The sequence below is a fragment of the Desmodus rotundus genome, chromosome 5, assembly GCF_022682495.2.
Source record: "Desmodus rotundus isolate HL8 chromosome 5, HLdesRot8A.1, whole genome shotgun sequence".
Classification (NCBI taxonomy): domain Eukaryota; kingdom Metazoa; phylum Chordata; class Mammalia; order Chiroptera; family Phyllostomidae; genus Desmodus; species Desmodus rotundus.
The window spans coordinates 143,443,502-143,463,409 of record NC_071391.1 but is presented as its reverse complement, the minus strand read 5'-3'; the positions used below and the strand labels follow the sequence as shown (position 1 = coordinate 143,463,409).

Genomic DNA, 19,908 nt, shown 5'->3' with positions numbered 1-19,908 from the left:
ACCTGTAGCCCTTTAGTGTGCCCATCCTCAGGCGCTGGGGCCTAAAAAAATCCTGCGGCGGAGGAATCTGCCCACCTTTGTTTAATCTCTTCCCCAAACATATTTGACCGGGCAATCTATTTGCTCCGTGAAACAGCCTCTGAGAACGCCCACGTGACACGAGGCTGGGAGTCAGGGGGACTGAAATCTGCTCCTCAATTCGCCACGTGCCCGTGGACATCGGGGTAAACACGACCAACTCTGAGGACGGGCCCTGGGCTTTTTGGGCTGCGTGGTGCGGCCTGGAGACACCCAGCCGGGGCGGCCATGGCCACGCCCTGCTGGAGGGCTGACTCCAGCTGCACCACCCCCAACAGGTCTCTGGGACCGGTGGCCGTCCAATCACACCTTTCTGCCCCGGGGGAACCTACTTGCCAAAGGGCACTGCGACAACTCTGTGCCTACGCCCAAGGATTGACAGGTTGGCCTCACAGGACAAGTGCGTCCAGGAAGAACTTCCTGCCTGGCAGGTAGGATTGGGTGCTGCTGAAGGGAATGTGGGTGGCAGGGGTACCCTTTCAGAGAGGCAGAGAAGGCAGACACCAGAGAGCCAAACGAGGGTGAGTCCCCACGGTTTATTATGGAAGCCTATAAAAGAGCCACATCGAGTACTTTCAAAATCACAAATGCACAACATTCATTTTTAATATGCAACATGGAATATTATGTACAGATTAGGACCACATGACAGCAGAGACACTCACACGGCACCAGTTTCACACCAAAACAAAACACGCGAGTGCTTTTTCAATATTAAAACAACTGTGATAAAAACATATTAATATTTTGAACCATGTTTACAATAGAGAAAAATTCATATTTTACTAAATAACAAATATTTAACAGCAAAAACTTTATACTAAATATCTATTTTGAATTATAACAAAAATAGTACTTATAATAGTTTATAAAGACAGACACAAAATTATAACATTTATGAAGAAAAAGTCTTGTGTAGAAAATAATATCATAGCGATCTGGGCAGGTCGGGGCGGCGCCCGGAACACAGACGCCGGCGCCCAACACCGAAAGTGCTTCAGTCTGCGAGCCCAGGGCCGGGGAAACGCTGCGGGTTCTGTCTTCTGAATGTCAAGTTATCATAGTTAGGAATGGTAAGTGAGAAGACACCACCCATCTAATGCTACGTCTCTAAAACCTACACACAAACTCACAGCTGGGCACACAGGGGAGAGATGGGTGAGTTTCAGCACTGGAACCCTTCAGCCAGCCAGTCAAGAGCTTTCTTCACTTCTCTCATTGTTACCTTGAGACCCAGCAGGGCAAATGGTCCTTCTCTCTTCCCTCACAGGAATCCTTCTCAGCCTTCTCTCCGCCCCTGCCAAGCTGCGTATCCCAAATGGAAGGGCAACTGAGGCCTCCCAGGACCCTCCAGCTCCCCCGACTCAGCAGGGGCAGGCCCAGTGCACTTCCTGTCTGAAGCTGCACTTAAGTGTTCCTAGATACTGTCAAGAACAGTTGGTTCAGGGCGAGCTGGGTTAGGGCGCCGGAACCTTCCAGGCACTGGGCTTTTTTGTGGGTGACCAGTTCCGGTGCACCTGCAGGTATTTTGCAAGCTCTGATGAGTCTTAACACACTTTTGCCTGTTTTTGAGAATGTGGAGAGATTGAGAGATTTTACTAATTGTTTTAAATGTCTATTTTTTGCCAATAATATCTGTTCCATGTTTTTTAATAGTGAAAAAGTAGGAAACAAATGAAACACTTGAGAACGGGCATTTTAGCACAATCTGGGGTGTGAAGCCATTCCTATAAAGTCTACCTCCCAGTGGGCACCAGGGGAGGCGAGAGTGTGGGCGCTGTCTGTCCACTCAACACCTTTGGAGGGGGCGCTGAGTAGTCAACAGGGGTCACCTCTCAGAGAGTCAATTGGGGGGGTCAACGTACTGCATCTTTTTCTGTGTGTTTTTGATTTTCTTGTAAAGAGGATTCACTGCTTTTATAACGTCAAAAGCTGATAGAGAAACAGAAAGCAAAGAAAAACCTGAAAACAGACAAAATCACTGAAGACTCATCAGAGGCCCAAACCAGCCCCAGGGTGAGGCACCCAAAATTGCCTGCACTCCAGATGCCAGTGGCAAAAGTTACTCTTTCCCCCCAGTCATCCCCGACTGGCCACCTTTCAGGCAAATCACTTCTGACAAACTGCACATACCCTCCTCAGTTCTTCCCGCAGCCTCCCGGCAGCTGCCTCGAGCCCGGGCAGAGGCCCGAGTCAGATCTGAGGAAGGGCTGCTGTCTACACACACCTCCCCTGGCTTTCTTCTCGTCCCCACCCCCCTGAGCTGGGCTAAGCAGACAGTGGCACAGAGGTGGGAAGGGACTTCAAGGACACCTTTGCAAGGGAAAAGGGAGAAGGGAGAAGGTTAAGGAAGGGACAATGGAGGCCCTCACTCCCTGTCAGAAGAAAGAACCCGTATCCTTCCCCATACTCACTAGATGAGTGGGGGACACCGGGGAGACCAGTGACCATGCAGGAGATGGTGGCAGCCTCCAAATCCCCATGTTGACAGAGCAAGGAGAGAAGCAACGGGCCATTTCCCCATCTCCACCAGGGGACAAAGGCAGAGGTGCTGGATTTCACCCCAGGAGTGCAGTTGCGGTTGAACCCACAGCAGGTCTGGAGCCTGGGGGAGCTGCTCAACCCTCCACCAGAGACGGGCTGGGTCACTCACCGAAGCTGGTCCCAGGATGCTGGGACGGAGGCTAGGGGACAGGGGAGGTACAATTCCAGTCCCCAGTAATGCCAAGATTCGGTTACATCAGTGAATAAATAGGAGCCAAGGGCCTTGGGTTTTTGTGTAACAGGGGAACAGGGTGCACCCAAGGCCACCTGAAGTGAAGGTGGGTTCGTCAGTGCTGTGTGCACGCCCAGGCCACCAGAGAGGATGCTGGGAGGACAGGGCCTGGAGCTCCTTTGTCCCAACATCAGAGGAGAGAAAAAGTAGCAGCAACAGGTAATTTCAAATGTCGAAACTGGCAATGGGGGTGGGACCCCTCTAGGCTGGCCGCAGTCCCCACCCCCACCAAGGGTGACTTGTGTTCTCCACCAGGATGCTGTTCCTCTGTCTGGCCAACACCAGGAGGGGCACATGCCTCAGTCTGAGCAGAGGCAGGAGCAGGAGGGGTGCTGAAGGGGCCAACTCTTCCTCCCAACCCCCATGTCAACCACTTGACCTCAAACTAAAAGGGTCCAAATGAAATGGGAGGGGAGGGACCAGCTGGGAACATCATAAGCAAATGCTGCAGCGTGAGCTGACTGACGTTTAACACTGTAATGGGCATGCAGAGCCCCCAGCCATGCCCCGGAGCTAAGCTGGTGGAGACTGGAGAGAGACTGGGAGAAGCAGGAGCCAAGAGGGCCCCGTCAGTGCCCCGGAAGAACGGAGACCCTTTTGGCTTTGGGTAGGGTTTGCCAGGGAAGGAAAAATGGGAGGGCAAGGTATGGGGCTGCTTCTTCTTCCCCAGGTTCTAGCCCCTCCCACACACAGGTTTCTACCCTTCCATTGCCTCCCACCCCAGGGCCTGGCTGGGCTGAGGCGGGGGGTATGGGCTAGGCCCTATTAGACTGTGGCACTTAGCATGGCCTCCGTCTCTGGCAGGATCTTGTTCTGGTTGGAGTCCAAGCCAAAGAACTTGACACTGAGGCCGTCCACGGGGTGCAGGACAGGGACCAAGGTGATGCGAGGAAAGGTCCGGGTGGCCAGCTCAAAGCGGCTCGTGCTGGCCAGCTCCACTGCCAGCACCTTCAGGAACAGCTTGGCCAGATGCTTGCCCAGGCAGGTCCGGACACCGCCGCCGAAAGGGAGGTAATGGAATCGGCCGTCTTTGTCTTCGCTCCGAGCCTGACTGAAGCGGTCAGGGTCAAATACGTTCACGTCTTTGAACACAGGCGCTGTGTCATGAGTATCCCGGATGCTGTACATGACACTCCATCCTTTCGGGATCTGGAAACCCTGGAGATGAAATTGGGGAAGGTGGGGTAGTGAGGGCCAGAGGACAAGAAAGGGCCCAGGACTTCCTGCCTGCCAGCCCCTGACCCAGATGTTCCTAGAGACACCCTACTGTGGTCCCCCAGGCCTGGCCAGCAGCCCTGAACATGTTAGTCCAGTCTAAATCTGATTTTACAGAGTGTCCATGTGCAACTTCATACATGCCACGTGGGCTGGCTTCATCTTACTCAACATTTGGAACCGGGTCTTTCCCATTGGACTGAAAGATCCCTGAAAACAAGGGGTGTCTCCCCATCAGATGAGGTACCCTGAGGGGGATTCTGGTGTTTCCCATCTGCAGCCCCCCACACCCAAGCTAGTGCTCCCATGGGCCGCGTGAGGCCCCGCCCCGAGGACCCAGCCTCACGTCGAGCTCGAAGGTCTGCAGCACAGTGCGGTAGCCACCAGAGATTGGCGTGAAGAGGCGCATGACCTCCTTGATGACGCAGTCCAGGTAGTGCAGGCCGCTGAGGGTGTTGAGACGCAGCGTGCCCTCGCAGGGGCAGCTGCCACTGTGCAGGATGCCGTGGGCCCGCAGCTCCTCCCGAAGCTTCTCCAGCACGGCCGGGTGCTTCAGCAGCTGCATGATGAGCGATGTGCTGGCACTGGCCGTGGTGGCATAGGCGGCAAAGATCAGCTCCAGAGTCCCGTCCTACAGCGCAGACAAGAGGTACCACTACAGATCAACTCTGTGGCAGGCCCAGCCTGGGGGCCACCTAACTCTGCCAGGGTCCCCTGCGGCCCCAGGATCATCTAGCTGGATCCTGCCTGCTTCCTCTGAGCCTCTTGTCGCTGCAGCACTTGGGCCACAGTAGACACAAGTCAGAGGGTCAGTGCCCTGATTGGGCAGCAGATACAGCTGCCACAGCCAAGGGCAGAGGCAATAGCCCGCAAGTCCCCTGGGGCTGGGCCATTTCTCATTTACTGCTGGATTCCTGGGCATTGAGCCCCAGCAACCTAATCAGTGCAGGGAGCTCACAGAAAGAAAGAAAAAATCCCAAGGAGCCAGGCACTCTGCAGGTGAGTAGGGTGGGGGTTCAGGTCAAAAGCCCAACCTTCTCCCTCCCAGGAGGACATCGGGCTTTGGGAGGCAGTGGGGCCTGGGGCCACACCCACAAGGACCTGCAGTAGGGATTGCAGTAGGAAAGCTGAGGGGACTCCTCCAGGGTACCCTGGGGAGCAAGACACCTGGGCCCTGGGTGCCCTGTGGAAAGGTCTCAGCAGGCCATCTCATTCCAAGCCCCGCGTTTCACAAATGTGGATACTGAGCTCAGAGAGGAGTGAAGGGACCTGGGTCCCTTATGTGCCATGGCACCACCTGTGTGAGTCAAAACTTCTCGTGAAATGGCAGTCATTTGGGCTCCTTCTTGGCTCACCAGGAAGAAACAAAAACTACAGCTAGAAGCGGGGGAAGCAAAGATGGAGGGTGGGAAGTTGGCCGCCAGTCTACTGGCACCTGGCAAGTGAGTGGAGGGCAGAGTCTAAACCTCAGCAAACTAAATGGATCCCTTTTTAGGGAACAGGTAGAAGGGGCCAGCACCATCCCCCCCCCCAGGGCAGCCCCAGTGTGGAGCATGGGGTGCTCGTGCAGCCCGCCAGGGAGGCCCCCACCTTCAGCTCCTGCATGGTCATCTCCTTCCCATGCTCCTTGCTGCTCTCAATGAGGATGTCCAGCGCGTCCGAGTAGTCCTTGCCCTGCGTGCACTGCAGTTTCTCCCGGATGGCCTTTTCCAGGCCCTTCTGCAGGGTCTGTCGTGCCTGAATGCCCTGGGGGAAGAAGGGGACCATCCTGTCACCCAAGAGGAAGGGCAGGGCCACCAAGGGCCTCCTCCCACGGTGGAGCAGGGTGGGGATTCCTATAAGAATTTCCCCTCTCAGCCACAGACCACGGGGTGAAGCCTCCACCCCATCCTCCTGTTGACACTCCCCTCTGTGTGACTGGTCACTCCCTCAGGTGGTTCATACATGCCCACCTCCTCTCCTCTCAGGCCCTGGGCACTCACCCGCCGGTAGCCACTAAAGGGCAAGTCGACAGGCAGGGAGAACACATTCTCCACAAACTGCTGGTAGACCTCAAAGAGGTGCCCGAGGTCTTCTTCAGGGATGCTGAAGCCCAGGAGTACACGGATGGCCATGCGGAAGGTGAGCTTCTGTGCCTCCTGATACACATTGATGGCCTCGGGGCGGCTGCTCCAGGCACGCAGTGTGTCCTGGATCACCAGTTGAATCTTGGGCAGGTAGCTCTCCAGAGCCTCATGGCTAAAGATCTTGGAGAATATCTGGAGGGCAGAGAGGTGGGCAAACTTGTCAGATGGGCTCAGGCTGCCCTCAAGGCGCTCAGGGGCCTGGCTGAAGCGCAGGTCCCATGACTGTGATTAGGGAGAACTCCAGGTCCTCACCTGGATGGAGCTCACACTCCCATCTCCCAGGCACTTCTGTCTTGACCCTCAGAAAAAAGCATGTGCTCCAAACACTAGCAAAGCCCTACAGACTGGGCAGTCCAGCTGCCAACAGGTCTGTGGGTGATGTGGCTGTCCTTTCCAGCAATGGGGACAACACAGAGAGGGCTGGGCAAGGCTGGAGGGGAGGCAGCCCTCCACTGTAGTGGCCCACCCCCAAATTGCCAGGCCACAGGGCAGAAGTACCCAGGAGGAGTAGAACAAAGTTGAGCAGACTGCACATGGAAAAGGAGGAAAGCAGTAGGTGGCTCTTCTACTCCACTGATGCGAGAATAAGAGAGTCTGAGGCTAGACTACAAGTAGGACTTCCTGAGACCCAAATGTGCTTTTACTCCCTGGGAACCATCTACTAGGTGAAGATCCTAGGGAGTTTGTTAACAGTTATTCCATCAAAATGTCTTCAGTGTGGCCAGGTCTGAAAGCAGGAGGAAGGGGACAAGGCTTTCCACCCGACAAGATCACAAAGGTAAACACAAGCCCTTTTAATTACTTGCATCTTCTTGGTCCATTTCAAGTAGCCAATGAGTCTCTGTTACCTACTCCCTCGCTCAGTCCTCCTGATTCCGCAGCAACCCCGCCTGCCCCTCTCGCCCAGGTGCCCCTGCACACCTCTGCACACCACGCTGCTGCCCTGGTGTGTAGGAGAGCGGAGGATGTTAATTTACTTACTGATGACCTGTGGGTCTCACATATAACCAACAACCTCCAGTTGCTCCCACCTCCAGAGTCTGGAGCAGAAGGCGGGTGCCCTCCCACCAGCACCGAGGGGAAGGTCATGGGGAGGGAGGGTGAGGGATAGCACCGGGGAAGGAGATGAATATTCCTCCAGCCCCTCCACCCTGCTCCATGCAAACCACACACGCGCGCCCGCCCTCCCCTCCCGCCCCCCAAACACAACCACCGCACAAACTGTAAATGTGAGAATTTCCCCTGCAGTCAGCTCAAGGAGGAAAAGGTAACATTTTCCTGGCCTCAACCCTGCATGGCTAATGGGAGGGCTGGTTTGCAGAAATAACAGTGCTGGCCCTTCAGTGGCCCAGCCAGGCATTCACAATAGCACTTTCATTCCGAAATTCCCAGTGGGCAGAGGGAGGGAGGGAGGGAGGGAGGCCGCCAGTGAGGGGCAAAGAAGCCGCACTGTTTGGGGCTGCTCCTGCTACTAAGGGACCGCTGAAAGGTAGAAGGACGATGGGAGGTGGCCAAGGGCAGCTCAGGCCTGGACCGGTCACTCACACCTTGCTCATTTCGGGGTCCAGGGAATTTCCAGGGGACTTCAGCCACCACCTCCCTCCACAGGGTGATGGATAAAGGTAGTGTTCTCTCAGCCCTCCACCCTGGTGTCCTTAGGGTTCTAGTTTTAGCTCTTGGTCAAAAACTCTTACGGAGTAGTAGTGGTAGCCCTGTCCCCAGAGCCCAATGCCAGCCAACTAAGGGGCCTTACAGAGCAGTAAAGAGCCCACAGAGTGAGAAGAAAGTGGCTCATGGGAGCCCAGCAGGCTTATCATCAGGGAAGCGGAAAGATTAACAGTGGCTACCAGGCCTGGGGGTCCGGGGGGGGGGGGGGGGGGGTGGGGAGCCAGGGTGAGCAGGGGATGGAGCTGGAGGTGGGGACAAGTAGGGACAGGGAGGCCACACCTGGCCCAGAGTCAGCCAGCCCAGGGCAGACTGAAGGGTATTCCGTGGAGGGCAGGGGCTGGCCAGGGCCCCCAGTGCAAGGGAGACCTGGGCCCACAGGTGGGCATGTAGAGGGGGCAATAGGGTCAAGGCCACACTGAGCAGAAATGGCCAAAGTCCAAGCCAGCTGGGCTCTAAGATGCAGTGGGGTGGTGGGCAAAGGTGGCTGGGAGCCCAGAGACATGGGTTTCAACCCCAGGGCGATCATGGCCAAGTCACCCCCCAGCCTCGGTTTCCTCATCTGTAAAAGAGTAAGGCTGAGCCAGGCCACCTCTTTCTCCTTGCAGTTTACACAGCACACAAACACCAGTGTCCCTATGTCCCTAAGTAGATGCTATCCCCTCAGAGAAGCCCGGAATCCAGCACTGCACAAGTTGCCTGGTAAGTGCCTGCCAGGCCCCCACTCACACACCTTCCATGGGCTATGGTGGCCCAGGAGGGGCCATCATGGGGTGACCAAAGGGGGAGCTCTCAGGGCCCCCAGTGCAATCCCAGGAGTGGCCAGACTGGACCCACTGATAGCCCTTCACTGCCCTCCCGTCCCAAAGGTTACATTCCCTGCGCCCTCTAGCGATAGCCACCTGAATAGCTCCTTCTAAAGCCCTCGGGCCAAGGGTCGAGGAGGGCAGGGAGGGTGCAGGGAGCCCTGGGACTGAACAGGACTGAGCAGAGGGACTCCAAGGGTGGGTGGTCCACACCTCACCTCTAGATGGGAAGGGATCCTGGAGCAAAGTCAGGAGCTGAAATGTCCCCAGGAAGCCCACCAACACCTTGTACTTGCAGGTCCCCCAAGGCTGGGGCTTCTCAAAAGAGAATTGCAGCCAGGAGCAAGGCTCTTACCTTGACCCATCAGGAAATCTAACTGGATGTTCTCTGGAGTCTCTTTTTACCTGGATGTCCCACGATTCTCCTCAGAACCCCCCTGAAGTAGAAAACTACCCAAATGAGAAGCCAAACAAAGGCAGATTTGGGGCACTCCGGGACCAAGGTGCTTTGCTCAGAAGTCATCAAGCCCATGCCCTGCCTCTGGCCTGGGAGAGAGCCTAAGCACTGGGGCCTCCCAGGCGCCGGGAAAACTCCAGGCCCTCATCCTTGGGTCTGTGCCCAGGGTTAACAGCTTGGGCACTTCCCGAAGTAGGGGCAGCCTAGAAACCACCACCCACCACACAGGCCAGGAGGAGGCTGAGGTGCTGGCCAGGGCAGAGGGAGGCTGCGATGGGGAGGGCGGGGTCAGGATTCGGGCACGTGGGAAGGCGCCCTGTGGAGCCACTCAGTGTGAAGAGGGGAAAGATTCCTGTCTGTTGCGGGAGCCGCCTTCCCTGACCACAATAATAACAGCAGCCAGGGCTGCTTTTGTTCCCCACTGGGGCGTCCCTTGGAATTCCCAAAAGTGAGACAAGAATGCTGGACAAAGGTCATCGGGAACCAGCCCTGGCCCAGGAAAAGCCCCGCAGAGGGATCAGCAGGTATGGACTTTCCACCAGGGTTAGTGCTGGGGGAAATGAGAGCAGAGGATCAGGGAGACCTGGGGACTCCCAGGCACAGGCTGAGGAGCTTGGGCTCCTCCTGCCTTTAGGATGCACTAGGAAACCCTCCCCATACCTGTGTTGGTTTCACCAAGGGCATTACTGGCATAAGAGCCCAAATCTCTCTCCCCTGAATGGGAGATGATTCCACACTGAGGAGGGGAGGGGAGGGAAAGGAGACCACCAAGGGGCTTGTCAAGGCTCAAGTTCCCTATAACTGCTTTTACAAATGCTGCCCTCCTGCTCCCGCACCTCCTGCTGCTCACCCAGCGGCCCTGGCTGGGGCTTCATTCACTGAGCACCCACACTCCTGCATGCTGATCTGCACAGCCAAACAGCCTCCCCTTTCTCTGCTGGCCACTATGGATGAACAGACAGATGAGATGATCAGGCAGCCTCAGGAGCTGAAAGAGCCAGAGAGGGAACCCACTCCCTGGGCCAGTGACTCAGACTGGGAGGAATGAAAGCAGCTGCCCAGGAGGGTGGGGGCCTGGGCAGGCCACCCCGCCAAGCCACCGGAGCCGTGGCCTGCGGAGTGGAAAGAATAACAGAGGGCAGGCAGCCACCGAGGCAGCTGTCCGCACAGCACAGGGGTGACGCCAAGGTGTGTGCTTTATACTCAAGTAAGAGGGAGGACAAGAGAGACATCATCTTCCAAGCTGCCTGGCATTTCCAGTGGGCCTCAACTTCACCCTGGCTGCCTCCTCAGCCAGTCTCTACTCTGCATCCCTGTTCGGGAGGGGCTGGCCCAGACCTGCCAGCCTGTGTGAGCTTCTCTGGGTTCCCATCCCACCACCTGTAGAAACAGAGTACCTGTTTCCCATTTGCCTCCAGCTCTAACTCTCTCTCCTAACTCTTCCACACACAACAAAAGTACCCAGTGCCGGCGAGGAGGGCAGTACTTGGCAGAGCCACGGAATCTGAAAAAGTTTGCCCATTCATTCCTCTTCCAGCCATAGTAAAACCCCCTGAGAAAGCTGAGGACCAAAGGGGGACGGCCTCCTAAGGTCACAGTCCAGGGCATGACTAGCCACACCCACCAGACCCCTGAATCCTCTGCCTCCATTGCTCCCACCCAGTCAAGTGGCCGTCTACCTATCCTGGGGGCTCTAAGCCCTGAGGGGGACCCTGTTGTCTGGCCCAAATTTATTCTAAGGGCAAGGCCAGCTGTCCTGTCTCGCTGTTTTGCTTTCAGCATTTCTCAGCCCTAGGAGACACATCTCCAACCCCTGCTTTTCTGCCTGGGGAACCTGGAATGGATACATCAGTGGCAAAAGGGGCTCCGGGCCAACGCAGATGCCAGCCAATCACCCCCCCCCCACACACACACATACACACACCAAGGCCACAACTGTCTCCCAAGGCTGGGAGAGTGAGCAAACACATCAGCATCACAGGCTCAGACCCCTCCCCACCCTGGTGGAAGGACACAGAAAGGAGGGAAAAGGGAGGGGTGGTCCCCCTCCCACCCAACCCACCCTCCTACTGTTTGGCACAAGGGCACGCAGGGGGAGGCACCCATCGCAGGCGCCTTGGTGGCTGGCTGTGGGCTCCCTCCCCCACTGACCTTCATAGACATCCGCTCCTGCCACCTGCCCCCTCAGTGGCCCAGGGCCCACCGGCTGGTGCTACAGTAACTTTTGGGTGAAGGACTTCAGCTAGGGGAACAAAGGTCTATGCCAGGGGCCCTCCCAGGAACAGGGCTGCCCGGCCATGCCACCAGCCTTCCCATCCAGTGCAGGTGGGAACTTCTGCCAGAGCTGAGCCTGGTGGACATGACTGAAATCAGAGGCTATGCACCAGTCCAAAGGCCACGTAGAGATAACCCTGGCTAGACTCTCCAGGATCCTGCAACCACAGGCCTCCTGGCTCTGCCTGCCTGCTGAAGCCTCTCCATCCCAACACAAATCCCTGATGCACAGGGTTTCTGAGGGGAGTGCAGCAATCCTGAGCCTACGCTCCACCCCCACCCAGAATGGGGCCGAAGGCCAGGTCAGGGGGAGGTGGTCGGTGGGTCTCAATCCCTGCCTCCAAAGCCTGGGGAGCTCTTGGTCCACCTCAGCCTTGGGCACAGAAGTCCTTTTAGCCAGGGATCTGGGTAGGAGGGGCAGGAGGACCACTCTTGGGTCTCCCTAGTCCATGGGTCCCAGGCCACTGTCTGAGGTGCCCTGAAGCATCTGGCCTCTTGGTGCAAAGAGGCCCAACCCGATCTCTCAAGGGAAAGAGGAAATGTCTGGTCCTGGTATGTGGGGCAGGCACGGAGGCCTCAAGAAATATCCCCAACTTCTTCTCCGTGTCTGAAAATCCTCCCTTTGATCACCCTTACGAGACTCCACACACCCTTCCAGGACAATACTCCCGACTCTCCGCACACTAAAAGAAAAGGGTTGGGGGTCCTTCTCCAACAACCAGAGTCACCCGGTGGAGGAGGGGTGACAAAGGAAGTGGGACAGGGTTTGGTGGTAGCTATCGAGACATAGGCCTAGCTTCTGGAGAGGACTCTGTTAGACTGGGCAAGACTTTCTAAACTTTCTCCCTGGCAACCCCCTCCTCTTGTCCCTAGACAACCAGGGCAAACACCTGGATGCAGAGATGGCTGCAGAGAAGCCCCTTCCCAGGACATCTGGTCAGACCTCCCAGAGAAGGGGTGGGTCACCAGCCCTGATGGAAACAGTGACGCACCTAGTTCCCCTACCAGCTGGGCCCCAACACACCTGGGCCTCAAGTCCTGTGAATGCACCCTAACCAGGCAGGGGCCAGGCCTGGCAGCTGGCTCTCCAGCCATGTCCCTGACTGTGGCCTGGGCTGAGTAAGGCAGTGTGAGTGTCACCGGCCAGCCCCCACCTTGGCCACATTGAGTCTAGCAGATTGGCTATTCTCTCTAGGATCAACATATGCCCCTGAGTACTCTCCTGAAGGCAAGGACCAAATTCCATGCTCTTATGTTTGTCCCTAACCCAAGGACTTCTATTTAGTTCAGTAAACTTAAGTTCATGGAAAACCAGTTAGAGAGATTTGAGGGCAGGACCCTTTTACACAGGTCACAGAGCAAGCACACACAAAGGGAGGGCCCTGCACCGGTTCAAGCCCATGTCAGGATGAACTGCGGGTGTGCTGGCTGCTCCCCGTGCCCAGGGAGTCGGAGAGCAAGAGTGCCCCAGCTATGCCCCACTGGGGTCCTCAGTTTCTAGCCCCACCCCAGCACTCCCTCCTCCTTCCCTGTGTATCCCTCTGACACAGGTCATCTATGCCATCTCCCTCTTCCTTACTCCTCCCAAATAAACAAGGTAGGCCAAAACCCTGAGGCCTTTCAAGCAGGCCCTCCCCACCTGGAGGCCCAAGGCCAAGTCAGGAAGAGGGTGGGGGGAACCACAAAGCAACAGCCTCACCCAGGGTCTGCACCCCCAGGGTCTCACATTCAGGTCTTTACCAAACCCCTCTCACCCCTACCCTCTGACTTCTGGCAGCCCCGGGGGGAGGGGAGGGGGTGGGGCAGGACTGAGTAGTGCTCGGCTTGTAGCCCAGAAAGATTCCCTCCCATGGAGGAGAGTTGAAGGCTCCACCTGCCTTTGCTCTGTCTCCTGATCTGGAGTCTCTCAACCTCTCTGAGTCTCAGTGTCCCCTTCTCTGAGAAGGGGAAAATGATTACTTTCATGTCAAAGCCTCTATGAAGATAAAATGAGAAGCAATCACATTCTTTGGAGCTGGGTTTCTGAGTCTCAGGCTCTCTCCTCATTCTTTGGTATGAGCTTTTGGTGGAGTCACAAAGACTAAGAAAAAAAATGTGTCCAGGATATCTGAAAAGCCCCCATTCCTGAGCCTACAAGCCCCCTTCCAGCCACTTCCCCAAATACCGCCCCCCATCTGCTCCCAGGCCCTGTTAGCTGCTTCCTGCCCCAGTGAGGCAGATAAGGGAGACAGTTTTAGGACCCCCTTTCCAGTCCTTGAATACAGGTTTTATTGGGAGGAGGGGTGTTGGGGGTATGCGCAGACCAGTCCACTCCACGCGGTTTTTCCTTCTTTTGTCTGCTACGGAGAACTACTCTTCACAGGCATCAAATACTATAAAATGGATTCCTTCGTTCCCAGAGACCACCTCAAGTGCAGGCTTCTGGCAGAGCAAAGTGCAGGCTTCTGCCCACAGTAGCCCCCTCCCCTCTCCTGCGCTTTGCCACTCTTCCTAGATATCGGAGGCTGCCTCTCGGTTTTCTTCAGGTTTCAAACCTGGGCGAGTCCTCTGACCCAATTTAAAAAATGGAACGAGGAGAGGTCGTACAGTCTCCCCCCTCCCCCCACCCCCACCCCTTTCTGGACGCTTTAAGCGCGCAGGCCCGCTCCCCGCCCGCCCGCGGCTCAGCTTTCGGGTTACTGCAGTTCAAACAGCACGTGCCGCCCGCGCTCTGAGCCCCGGCGGCTGCAGCCGCGGCGGCTCAGCCCTGGGAGGGGGCGGGGAGGCTCGATTCGTGCGCGCTGGCTCTCCTCATTCTCGCCTCTTCCAGGCGCTCGGGAAATCCACAGGATAAACACCCACTTTCTCTTCCTCTTTATGGGAGTGGGTAGGTGCGCTTTGATCCCCTGCCGCCACGGCTGCTCTCCCACCCCTCGCCCTCCCCCCACCGCCAGACCCCTGCGCGTAGTGGCCCAAATTTCACTTCGCCCCTCTCAGACAGGGCCCTGCAACTGCTGCCCACAATGTGCCCCCAGCCCCCCCAACGCCTGCCCGTGCCGCCATTAAAGTAACCTGGGGCAGGAAGGCCAGGTTTGATTTTAGATTGATCCGTCGGAATTCCCAGGGGTAACATGGCAAAAAAGGAAGCACGGGCCACCATCTGTCCCCTTCTTTTTCTAGTTTTGGGGTGCACGGTGAGGACAGGCGTTATAGGCCTCAAGTACCCTCCTGTTCATGCTCTGTCCAAGCTACCCCTCAGACAGCCACCCGTTGGACCAGCAGTGGGCCAGCATGAGGCCCGACCCGGAGGAGGCCTGTGCAGGCCCTGGATTCGGGATCGTAGCCGTCTAGGCAGGGAACCTCCAGGGCGATGTCCAAGTGGGAGAAGAGATTCGGGTGGAGACGGTCCGGGGATTCAAGAACTCCTTACCCCGAGGGGGTGCACGTATGTAGAGAGTCAGAGCACGTTTACTAGGCTCATGGTCCACAGCTCTTACCTTGCGCTTGTTGCGGTGGATGTCGCCTATGGAGTTGGCCACTGTGTTCGGGCCCAGCAGCATGCGCGTGCTGCGCGGCCACTCGGTGCTCACGAGGTGATGCTCACCCATGAGGATCTTGCGGACGTTCTCCGCGCCTGTCACGCGGATCAGCGGCCGCCCCAGCAAGTGCGTCTTGAACACGTTGCCGTACTTCTCCCTCCGTGACGACTGGAAGCCAGAACCCTGCGGGAGCCACACAGGGGACCTCTCTCAGGGCACACATCTCCGGATGAGACTTTCCGGAGGCCCGGCCTCGAGGGCCCGCGGGGGAGGGGGGGAGGACACCACCCGGGGCACCAGTCCCCAGCCCCACTCCACACACAAACACGCACGTAGGTTTTATTTTTCATAGCATGCACAAGAACTGAGAAGTAGGGCCCAGAGGATAATTAATGCAAGGAGGCGGGAGGCCCGGGGGCACCTCTCGAGAGGCTGTTTTTTAGTAACAACTTACGGGAGGGAAAAGGTATCCAGGTCGGCGGGAGCCGAAGCTAGAGCACCCGCCACCCTCCCTACCACCCCCAACTCCTCCGCCTCGCGCTCCAGAGCCTTTCGGAATAAATATTTCCAGGCTCCTGGCCACGGGCTGGCAAGACCCCTCGGGGTGGCCGCAGGCCAAAGAGTATTTATAGCGGTGCGTGATCGGTGCCCATAGACAGTCACTGCAGATGGGGGCGAGGGTTTCCTCGGTCCTCGAGTGTGGACCGCGAAGGAACCCGGTGGCCCTCTGCGGGCTCTGCGGGGTCTAGTCAGTCACGATCTGAGAGCCGAGATTTTCCTAATGCAATTTGCCCTGGAAATAACTGAGAAGTACTTTCGTGGCTGCCCTTAAGTTTGGAACCGAGCGCGAAGGAAGGAGCTTCCCGCGGGGCGGGGCGGGGCCGGGCTGGGCCGAGCGGCCGTCGCAGGTAATTGGATCCCCGGCAGCCGCAGCGGCGGCTCCAGCCCAGGAGAGCTAGGCCCCGGCCGGGGCCCGGCGCTCGGAGCAGCGAGCTGGGCCGGCCCCTCCAGGGTACCGGAAACCGAGGGGACCTCCGAGAGGCGGGGGCTGGGGCGTCCCGCTCACTTTTGACGTAGGCGCTTGCTACCCCACCCCATGTTAACCCTTATCCTGCCGAGGCAGCCCTGGCTGTGAAGGGCAGAGGCGCCACCTGTGCGGCTGTCGGCCTGCACGCCAACAATAGTGAGGATGCGGGCTTCGGACCTCCCGGGTCCTGCACCCCGCAGGGACAACTCGTCTTCCCTCGCTCCCGGGTTAGTCCCGCTCCTCATTTTCCTTTCTTCCACGCAAAAGTATTCTCCAGCTGGAGGTGCACACGCCCAGGCACTGCCGAAAAGTGACTCTGCAGAACCCGGAGTACTAATCACTTTTCCACATGCGCCTCCGGCCCGGCGCGCGACAGGGAGCGAGCCTGGAGCGCCCGCGCCTCCAGGAGGGGGCTGGGCCGCGGGGACACCACCCCTCTCCCAGGTTGGCGGGTCGGGGCGAACAACCCCCATCCCACCGCCGATCTAGACGGTGCCTACCCCTTTAAGAGAAATCTAGGAGAGGGTGGAGGTGCGACAAACGGGGGGGGGGCTAAGGAGCGGGGTTCCCTCCCTCTGTCTGTAATACCCGTCTCGCTCGCTCGGTCTGACTCTCCGTCTCTCCTCTCCTTCTTTTCCTCTGTTTTTCTTTTCTTTCGACACAAAAGTTGGGCTGTGAATTTTCCGAGGTCGCCGCCGCCTCTCTCCCGCCCCCCCTCCCCGCCTCTGATCTGCCTAACTATAATTAAAGTGCGTTTTTTGTGGCATTAATAAAGAGTTATTTGTCCGCCGTTTCCACGGTCTTCACAAAGAGGACTTTCATAGGGGCGGTCGCTCGGGCCGCGAGTCCAATTTATACAAAAATGTTGTATTTTTAGCCCTGGGCTCTGTTTAGATGGCGCACGGTGGAAACGGAGAGCCCTTGGAGGTCCCCCGTAAAATCTGATAAATGACTCCGAAAAAATAAAGCTGGATTCAGAAGGCTCCCGTTAACCCCTTCAGCGCCCCTCCGCACTCATCCCCCCACCCCCCATTTCCCTCCCACCTTGGAGTCTAGGGCCCCAAGGGCAAATGGATGGAGAGGCGTAGGCCTGCTTCCTCCTCCTCATCTTCTGCGCTGGTTGGACGGTGAGCCCCAAGAGCCTTTGTGGGATTCGGAGAAAAGGTCAGGGGGACACTGGGGGTGGGGGGCAGAGAAAGGTCAGGAAACGGGGGAGGGGAGCGGTGACAGACCGCGGATTCCGCAGATTGGCTCTAACGAGGCAGGAGCCGGTGCCCGTGTGAGTTATTTTATTCCCTAAATTCTCGGCCAAAAGCCTAGACCACCGCTGCAGTTAACCCTTTAAGTGTGGTGGTACCGGATAGGCTCTGGGGATTTCTTTACGCGGGGGGAGGAGGTAGTCCCGCTGGTTAAAGTGAACCCTACACAGTTGCACGAGGAACCCCCGCCCCCAAAGAAATGGGCCGATTCCCGGACTTGCGATGACCGCAGGGCAGAGGAACCTCGCGTCCCCTTCCCCGCCTCGGATCCGATGACACTTGGCGCCCAGCGGGGTGTAAGTGTGTGCGAGTGGATTGCACGCGTCTGTTAGTTTCAAGCCAAGCTTTCGCACTTCTAAATCCACAGGTCTCCGCGTTCACCTCCCGCCTCGCCTCTCCCTGCCGGGGTTGTCGGTTTCGGGACGTCCGTCGTTCTGCTAACCCTGGTCAGCATCCGCCCGACAAACACTCGTGCACACGCGCACACAACACACCTCTCGCCGTGAACTCAAAGGTGCCCTCCTCGGCCCGCCCCCCCCCCGAAAAAACCTGATGTGTATTAAATTGCAAAAGCGATTGTCTAGCACTTGGCGCGTTTAACTCCAGGTTAGTTTCCCCATTACCTCCCTGGGTCCGTTCTCCGACAGGCCCACCCCCATTCTCACCAGCAGCGTTGGGTTGTTCGGCGTCCAGCAACAACCACACACGCGCTCTGTGGCACTCACACACACCTCTCCCAAGTTCCTCTCCCCTGCTACACTGTCCTCACCCAATAAGTAAATAGACCCTTTTCCCCGAAAGCAGAGAACGCTCGGGGCTCGGGCTTCTCATTTTCCTAGGGTCACCTCCTTCGTCTCCCATCACAAAACACACACACTTTCTCGGACCCTGGCCCAGGGTAGTTGTACCTGGCGCACCGACGATGTGGCGGGAACACATCCCGGGGCTTAGCTAGGCAGGTTTGGCTGCCATTGGCCCCCTCCTCCTCTTTCCGACTCAATTTTCGGGTCCCAATGACACCGCCAAAGCCCAGGAAGCCAAAGGCGATGGGGCCTGCAGGGCAAAGGGACAGGCACCCCACACAGCCCTGCCGAGAAGCCTGAGACGCGGAGTCTGTCCCGGGAGCCCTCTCAGGTCCTTGGACCTCTGTGATCAGTCCCCCGAACTCGCGCACCGTGCGCCCGTGGGTGCCGAACCACGCCGCAGGCGGACGGGGGAAGCCGGGGAGGCGCAGGGAGATAGGAGGGAAGGGGCGGGGCGGGGACCAGTGCCTTCAGGCTCCCGGCGCCCCCTGGCCGGCCCGCGGCATCATCTGCCCCGCGCTCGCCGCTAGCGGACCCCGGAGAGCAGCGGAGCGAGTGCGCCCTTACCTGTAGCAGCCAGTGGCCGGTCTCTCCGATGAGCGGGAAGCCCATGGAGCCCTTGGGGATGGGCAGCTTGCAGCTCTTGTCGCGAGTGGCAGCCCAGCGCAGCTGCCACAGCTGCTGCGACACGGCCAGCAGCAGCGTCACCGACACCAGGCACGCGGCGAGGGTGGCCAGCGCCGACACCAGCTCCAAGCCCTCAAAGAGCATGTTGGCGGCCGCTCGGGGGATTGGCTGTGCCGGCCGCGTCGGGGGAGGGGAGGGCCGGACGACCAGGGACGCGAGCGGCGGGGGAGGGGAGACTGCGGCCGGGGGTCCTGGCACCTCCGGCCGAAACAGAAAAGAAGGAAGGGGGCCAAGGGAAGGGGAGTGGAGGCTTCGAGGGGAGCGGAGAGCGGGAGGGGAAAAAAATGCCTAGAAGAGAGAGAGGAGACACGAGGCGACTCGGAGTGTAACTTTGTTTGTTTGTTTGTTTGTTTGTTCCCTTATAGCGGACTTAGGGGCTGCTCGAGGGGTGGTGAGATGAAGCCGTGAATCAAGCTGGTGGATTAGCTCTCCCCGAAACCATCACACTCGGAAAACTTTGGAAAACTTTGTCCAGCGGGAGCCTCTCTTGGAAGCCCCTTCCCCTGCTCAGGAAAAAAAAAAGAAGAAGAAGAAGGGGGAAAGAGAGGTAGTGGAAAGAAAGTGCGATCGACTGGTCAAAAGTTTCCCCCTCAAACTCCTAGGTGGAAAAAAAGGGGGGAAGTACCCTGAATCCAAAAATCCCAACGAACCCAGAAACTTGGGGGGCCGCGGGGGAAGACTCCCCAGCCGAGGCGAGTGGAGAGGCCCGAGCCCAGCGTCCCTGGGCTGCCCGGGGCGGCGCGCCTTAGCCCCAGGGCGGCCGCTGCACCCCGGCAGCGGGCAAAGCGGACGAGGCGGCGCGGCTGCCGGAGCGCGAGCGCGGAGCCGGCGGACCGCGGCCGGGATGGGACGCAGCCGGCGACGGAGCCCCGGGCGAGCGCTGGGGCGGCGGCGGCGGCGGCGGCGGCGGCGGGCGGGAGGGGTGAGGCGGGGTGGGGTTGGGGGAGGAGGTGAAAACCCGAGCTGGGCTATTGTATCAATTAGGAAAAGGCAGTCCGTCCCGGGACGCAGGCTCTCGGCTCTGGAGTTGCTGCTGGGGGAAGAGAGGGGGGAAGAGAAAAGGAAGGCAAAGGAATGAAAGAGGGGGAAAAGCGGGAGGCAGGATTTCAGGGCTGGTGGTTTTAAAAGCTTCTCTCAATGTGAATTTGAGTCCAAAGCCAGGCGATGCGTGTGTTTATATAGAGGCGGGAGGCTGCGCCGTGGGCGCTCCGCCAGCC

General features: G+C 58.1%; 1 protein-coding gene and 1 long non-coding RNA gene across 3 annotated transcripts; one reads left to right on the top strand and one right to left on the bottom strand.

Annotated features, from left to right (window-relative positions):
- Positions 1-659: 659 nt before the first annotated feature.
- Positions 660-19,061, bottom strand: CYP26B1 (cytochrome P450 family 26 subfamily B member 1). Of its 2 annotated transcripts, none has more exons than XM_024553035.4 (6): positions 18,572-19,061; positions 14,874-15,098; positions 6,052-6,327; positions 5,660-5,815; positions 4,416-4,700; positions 660-4,012 (listed from the first exon to the last, which is right to left on the bottom strand). In XM_024553035.4, the coding sequence occupies exons 1-6, from the start codon at positions 18,773-18,775 to the stop codon at positions 3,620-3,622; spliced, it is 1,539 nt and encodes a 512-aa protein (XP_024408803.2). In that variant the 5' UTR covers positions 18,776-19,061; the 3' UTR covers positions 660-3,619. The 2 variants fall into 2 exon arrangements, with proteins under 2 accessions (XP_024408803.2, XP_045045290.2); XM_045189355.3 differs by lacking the exon at positions 18,572-19,061 and adding an exon at positions 18,110-18,374.
- On the top strand, positions 18,588-19,192 carry LOC139440932 (uncharacterized). Its single transcript, XR_011651262.1, has 2 exons — positions 18,588-18,721; positions 19,057-19,192. It is a non-coding gene; the product is annotated as an uncharacterized lncRNA (long non-coding RNA).
- The last annotated feature ends 716 nt before the right edge of the window (positions 19,193-19,908 follow it).